The 6,804-nt window shown below is 34.5% G+C and overlaps 1 protein-coding gene across 2 annotated transcripts; it reads right to left on the bottom strand.

The window, feature by feature from the left end:
• Positions 1-253: 253 nt before the first annotated feature.
• LOC110692458 (DEAD-box ATP-dependent RNA helicase 27-like) lies at positions 254-5,594 on the bottom strand. 2 transcript variants are annotated; one of them, XM_021869456.1, is made up of 13 exons: positions 5,475-5,594; positions 5,027-5,292; positions 4,177-4,362; positions 3,830-4,015; positions 3,122-3,205; positions 2,365-2,406; positions 2,179-2,250; positions 1,779-2,078; positions 1,623-1,661; positions 1,430-1,534; positions 1,092-1,160; positions 892-1,017; positions 254-667 (listed from the first exon to the last, which is right to left on the bottom strand). In XM_021869456.1, the coding sequence occupies exons 2-13, from the start codon at positions 5,267-5,269 to the stop codon at positions 497-499; spliced, it is 1,623 nt and encodes a 540-aa protein (XP_021725148.1). In that variant the 5' UTR covers positions 5,270-5,292; positions 5,475-5,594; the 3' UTR covers positions 254-496. The 2 variants fall into 2 exon arrangements, with proteins under 2 accessions (XP_021725148.1, XP_021725149.1); XM_021869457.1 differs by having other exon boundaries at positions 5,511-5,561.
• Between the last annotated feature and the right edge of the window lie 1,210 nt (positions 5,595-6,804).

Below are 6,804 nucleotides of genomic sequence, written 5' to 3'. Positions count from 1 at the left end.
GACAGGGGCTGAGATAAGGTGGAAGCGGCGGGGCGGTGGAGGATAAGACTGGGGGTTAGAGAGAGAAAGAGTCGAGAGTTTTTTTACGTCAATCAAAAAGTTGAACATTCTCTCTTTAAAGTTGGTTTTGTTCTCTTCACATACACTCTATCCTCGGCAAGATGAAAATGGTAACCAACAGAGAAATTAGGAGAATGACAAAGAAGAAGCTTAAGCAAGAGAGTCATTAATGTCTAGAACAATTTGCCGAAAGTTCAAACTAAAACAAAAATTCAAATATCAAGATATTGCAATACAAAGTTCTTCACATATGTAAATAATTCAATTAAGCTTCTTTCACGGATAAAAAATAACACTTGGTGTTCAATGTCCAAGATCAGTATTAGCTACTGTAGAAATGTTACAGACTATACGCAGAAGACTCAAAATTGCCAACATGACACATCTTCAAAGTAATTAGTAAAAAAACTCAAACAAATTCTGTTATGAAAGTTTTCTAATACCTAACAAATTGCCTAGTATCATCTCCACCTCGCTTCCCATAAGGATTGCTTTCATTAAACCTCCCTTCAATTTTACGGCTCTTCTTCCTAAACTTTGAAGCATTGCTGTCTAGTTTGATATCTACCTTTGGTGGGCAAGAAAAGCAGAATGAAGTAGCTACCGCCTGCACAAGTGAAGAAACACATTACCTCAGAATGATAGATAATAGCTATAGGATCTATCTATAGAAAAATTGAGCCGTATTATCTTACAAACAGTTAGCATTAGCTTTAATTCATATCTTATCATCCGTAATGAAATACCTTTAACTGACATAAGAGCGTGTCTTTATTAAAGAATCAACCATTCAACCCCCATGCTAAACAATACAGAAGAAAAAAATATTACCTGTAGATCGAGTTGGTGTACGTTGAACACATCTTTCATGGAATGCGAGTTATATGACAATATGTAGGCTCTGTATGCATCTTTAGCTGACTTGTTCAAGTAATAATTATTTGTAACCAATTTCTCCTGCAAATTCCATAATGTAAGGTGGTGCTTTTATAATTGGAACCAAAAATAACAGAAATAGGAAGATTCAGTACCAGATGCGACTGCACATTTGCCAGCTTCTTTGTATCAAAATCATACTCCTTCACAGGAACCTTCTCACTCTGCATTAAAATTTTACATATTGAGCTTGATATAAGGGGGCAGCATACACAAGAACAAACAAATGGGTCTACCTAGCAGCCTAGCACAACCAAGAACTTAACAAAACTAAGCTTTCTGTTCCACGTTTGCAGTCAGCACTCAGTATAATAAATACTTAAGAAAGGCTCTCCGGGGTTCATTTCCAAATCATCTCACAAGGATTCATGATTCATCTGACTTCACTTTCATCATAGATACTTTAATTATTGCTAGTCGGATATATTCATACCTTCAAATAACTAAGGAACTGCAACTCTTCTGGAATCAGGAAAAGCAAAGCATTACCCTTTGCACCTTCCCCACGAGCTGTTCGTCCAACCCTATGAATATATTCCTGAAAGGGACAACATATCAGCTAACCAGATAGCATGAAGCTAGCTATTCAATGGGGGGAGGAGCTCAAGTCAGCAAAATTCAAATACCTTTGGGTCATCTGGAGGATCATACTGCACAATCCAATCCTACAAAAAGCCAAGAAAATAAAAGACCGCTCATCTGTAAGTGCTGTTGCTAAGCCAAAACCTTTAGTCTGAAGAGATTGCAGTAATTCATGTAAGAACAGGATATAAGACACTAACCACAGCAGGAATATCAAGTCCACGAGCTGCAACGTCAGTGCACAAAAGTATGCCTTTTTCTGCTTTGCAAAAGTCAAAAAATGTTGTTGTCCTCTTGGTCTGCTTTTGTTTCCCATGGATATCTAAACAGTCTATCTGAATATATCTGAAGAGTTCTGAATGGAATTTCACTGAGTTGCAGGAAGAAAAGAAGACCATGACTTTCTTATTCAGATTCCTCTTCAGAAACGAATAGAGAAGGATAAGTCTCTTATCACTGGGAATAACACAATAACCCTGCTGTAGTCCTTCGTTGGTAACCTATGATAACCAGCATCCAATAAATTATTCTTTATACAAAACCAATGATCACAAATACAAATAATGGAATAGATGCACCATCAATAACCAGTTCACTTACCCTTCTCCTGCCCTCATCAACATCAATGTAGATAGGAGTAGACTGGAACGACAAGCGTGCAAGGTCCTCCACCTACGTAACAAAAATTTAATATCACTTACTCAGTAACCCAACACCCCTCTCCCCCCTTAACCCTGCCCCTTTATCCTGAACAGAAGGCAAAAATTACAAAGAATTGGGAGCTACCTTCTGGGTTTGAGTTGCTGAAAAAAGAGCTGTTTGACGTTCCTGTATGACAGAAAATTTTCAATCAAAAAATTAATTTCAGAAACTTCAGCCTTAAGTAAGATAGAAAAGAGCAAAAATTTGGCATAACACATAAGATTCCAGGAACAACAAAGTGGAAAACCAGTATCAAAAGGCACTAAAACATCACAAAAAGATAATGCATCCCAAACACTATAAAACTCAAGCTCAATCATATCAACTGTTCATACTAAATGGAAACAATAACTTCCAAAACAAAATAAATATACTTATGGATTACAAATACCTTGACATTATATCAAGGAAAATGATATATACAGCAATAAGGGCTAGCTATAAGAAGATAAAAGTAAAATTATTATGATTAAAATTAACATTTAAAACAACGTGTGATTTTGTCACATATTCTTAAACTCAACAATAAGAAATATATACGATGCTCATAATTAGCCCTTGGGGCTACGCATATCATAACCATCAAATATATAAAGGTAAACATCTGTATATAAAGTACCAGCTTTCCATCTTCCAAAATGCTACAAGCACCACAAACTATCATACTTTTCATAATATCAAATTTGCAACAGACATAAATGACATGAATATTAATTTTCTCCCTTCATGCACATAAGCACATTGTCAGTATATATCTACAAACAGCTAATTGTATATATAACTTGTTTGAGGACACAGGGAGTATCAACTGCGAATGAAATATTAAAAGCAAATTTCTGACCTTTGGCAAAAGCTTTATGATCTGCCTCATTTCTTCTTCAAAATTAGCTTCCAGAATCCTGTCAGCTTCATCAATCACCAAGCACTGCAAGCATAAAATATTAAAGATGACAATACCCTAGTAAAGACGAGCATAGTTATAGATACTAAAGAGATGCTTTTAAGGGTATATTAGCAGATTACTTTCCAACAGTTTCAAGATCTGGATAGGAATGTAAGGAAATCCCCAAATTATAACTCAGCTTACACAATGACTTTGAATGCATTCAGCAAATATGAACACCGAGAATTGATTACTAGGTTAAGTGAATATTCTTTACTACATTACATCAACATCAAATGTCCTTAAATATAACAGTGATGTACAGAATTGCATTCACTTAGGCTATGCTCAATTCACCTTACTTCAACATATATTTGCTTATTTAAAAATTGATCAAATCAGACCATACCTGTTTAGTTGCCTTTGGTTATTGCAAAATATCTTTGATCCGTAAATTTTACTAAAAAATATAAAAATCTATACATGGAAATTACAAATTAACTATTTGATGAATTTTTTCTCAAGAAATAGTGTACAAATAAGGTCAAGGTTCGGTAAAATATAAAAATCAAATCAAGATCAGGTCATCAGATCACAGAAAAAAGTATGAAGTACTACACAAAAGCCAATTTTTCATGTATATTTGATATGAATGCTATAAATCACCTTCAAGTTTTTGAATATGAACCCCTTAGTATTTTGAAGATGGTCAAGAAGTCGTCCGGGAGTTGCCACTAAAAGATTAACACCTTTGGCAAGTCGTTCTGCTTCTCCCCTTCGGCCTGCACCACCAATCACCAAGCCAAGGGTTTGTGAATGATGCTTCAGAAGGTCTTTAGCAACAGCGTGTGACTGCATCATTGAGACAACAAGTTAATGAACAGCCCAACAGGGTTAAAAGCAGAGCAAACAAATGAAAGCAAGTCCTACATCGATGTAAACTACAGACCATCACTTAAAAAAGGGGAAAAGAAAATGAGCTGCAGTCAATAGAAAGAGGGATAGAGATTTACCTGAATAGCAAGCTCCCTTGTTGGACAAATAACAACAACGCCAACACCATTACGAGGAGTAAAACGAGTCTGGTGCAACAATTCCACGGCTGGAATAAGAAAAGCAAGGGTCTTTCCGGAACCAGTCCTCGCAGCTCCGAGCACATCTTTGCCTTCCAAGAGAGGAGGTATAGCTCTAGCTTGAATCTGTAATCATAGTAAAGCAAATAGCATAAGCTAACCGAGAATATTAAATTCAAACTGCAATCAATTGAACTTGCATAAGTTGCATTATAGGATTCTAAATTTCTAAGGGTATTCGCTGACCAATTCACAGAATGTTCTCCAACTTATCACAGTCTACTACTAAAATGCAAGCTTTTACAAGCAAGGAATTTCAGAATCGTTTAGATAACTTCAGTGCTACTTGCCAATAACTATCCCTCAATAAAGGGACAATTTCGTTCATTCAAGCATATCGCGCTTCACTTTAACAATAGCTAGCTATAATGCAAACATTGCCGCGCATTTTATAAACCATACCCACCGTTCTTTCTCCGTGTTAGACAGCTTAAAAGGATGAAATCCATGTCCTCATTCAATCTACATCATCACTCTAAGTTTTATGTTCATCATCAAGACTCCAGTCTCCAATTATCGTTATTTAAATTATTTATATTACACAACCCCTTTCCGGCATAAAATTCCAGAACCATCCACAAAAATAATCCATTTACTCTAATTAAAATCACATGTACTTCAAATTAAATCCAATTAGACTATATTTTTTGTAATTAAAATCATATAAATTAGCTTAAAACCTTACAAAATCAATCAATAACATTCAAAAATGAATTAATAAGAAGAGAACCTGGGTCATGTTGGAGAACCCAATATCCTTAATAGCATTTTTAGTAGGCTCAGAAACTGGTAAAGCAAAGAAAGATTGATCACTCATAATTCCAATCCCACTACTCTTTTTCTTCTTCTTTTTCTTCTCAACTTCACTGCCATTGTTTTCTCTCTCCTCTTCTTCCACTTGTTCTGCTTGTACTTCTTCTTCATCACTTTCAGCCCTCAATTCGTCGGCGCACGGCCGTTTTCGTCCTACCATTGTAGGGTAATTTTAAGAAATTCCTGCAACAAATAGCAACCAAATTAGAATCAAATTCTACTCGATTAAGAATATGAACATAAAATTTTAGCGCAAAGTTATAATCTTTTAGTAATTATATTAGCAATAGTTCGATAATCCCATACAGAACACGAATTTGAATCAAATTAACGATTAACAGCGTATTTTGAAATTGTTGTTCGACCTTGTAAGATGCTTCAATGGAGGATAGAAAGCTCACAAAAAAAATTTCTGCTGCTTGTTGGAGTGAGGGAGGGACGTTGGAGGGCCTGATGCTAGGTCTAAATAATTAGGGTTTGGTTTTTTAGTTTTCGGTAATCTATGGGCTTGTTATGATTGACTGAACTGAGTTGAACTGAACTGAGCTGAATTGAACTGAACTGGGCTTATTAGAGCTAAACAGAACTCAATATTTTATTAGAGAGGGAAATTAAAAATTAAACTAAATTGAATTTATTGGAACTAAACTGAAATTAATCTGAAGAGAACAGACCATATATCTACACCCTTTAAAAACGTTACTATAATGTTTTACTTGATACTTCAAATTTTCACGGTTTTCAAAACGCGTTAAAATAGATTTATATCCATTTTCATACATGTAAAAATTATACTCCCTCGGTGCTTAAAAGAACGACCCTTTTAGCCAAATTTTTGTTCCAAAATGTTCATTCCATTTGCATTTAAATACTTGTGCAAAATTAACTTCCCCATGTAAATTTTGTCTTTTCCATATGTTTTTATTACTTTCTCTCTCTACTTTTTTGCAAATCTCATGTAAGTTACCATTTTCAATGTACTTTTATTAGATTTCTCATATACACTTGTGCTTCCAACTTAAGTTTCTTAATACCCGTGAAAACTCTCCAAAAGGGTCTTTTTTTTTAAGGACGGAGGGAGTACAATGAAACTAAAAGAGCAACTGGTTTCCAAAAGAGGATTGAATTGAGTACGTAAAACAGTGATGAATTTATTAAAAAAAATTCTCGAATAAATTAAATGTGAATCAGTAGAAGGTAGTTCATGTTAAATGAAAATAGAAACAGAACACATAGATTTTCTTAGATTCAGCTCAACCGAGAGCCTACGTCCTACCTACCCTAATTAGGCCCCGTTCATTTCACCTTATTTTTGCTGAACTATAATTATTTTTACTAATCTGAAATTAATTTTTCTGGACTCAAATATTTTTACTGAACTAAAATTAATTTTATTGAACTAAAATTATTTTTTGCTGAACTGAAATTATTTTTGCTCAATTGGACTTATTTTTACATAACTGAAATTAATTTTACTAAACTGAAATTATTTTTTATTGAATATTATTATTTTTTTTAAGGTGAAGTGAACAGGACCTTACTCATATAACAAAAGCAGATACGATGATGGCTCGCTTAACTCAAGCTAAACAATCCCAACACTTAGGACCTAGTCTAATTTACTAAACTGAGCTAAAACTAAATAGAGCTGAACTAAACTAAACTGAATAGAGCTGAAACGAATATTTTATGAGA

The sequence above is a fragment of the Chenopodium quinoa genome, unplaced genomic scaffold, assembly GCF_001683475.1.
Source record: "Chenopodium quinoa cultivar QQ74 unplaced genomic scaffold, ASM168347v1, whole genome shotgun sequence".
Classification (NCBI taxonomy): Eukaryota; Viridiplantae; Streptophyta; class Magnoliopsida; order Caryophyllales; family Amaranthaceae; genus Chenopodium; species Chenopodium quinoa.
The sequence above is the reverse complement of the archived record's forward strand: the minus strand, read 5'-3'. Positions and strand labels throughout refer to the sequence as shown.

Bases quoted from the DNA above. Each gene is read 5' to 3' on its own strand.
- LOC110692458 (XM_021869456.1), bottom strand. From the start codon at position 5,269: ATGGTAGGACGAAAACGGCCGTGCGCCGACGAATTGAGGGCTGAAAGT. The intron at 4,016-4,176 runs GTAAATCTCTAT...TCAATGATGCAG, and splicing joins CAAGGGAGCTTGCTATTCAG to TCACACGCTGTTGCTAAAGA. The intron at 2,251-2,364 runs GTAGCTCCCAAT...TTTGTTACGTAG, and splicing joins CAGCAACTCAAACCCAGAAG to GTGGAGGACCTTGCACGCTT.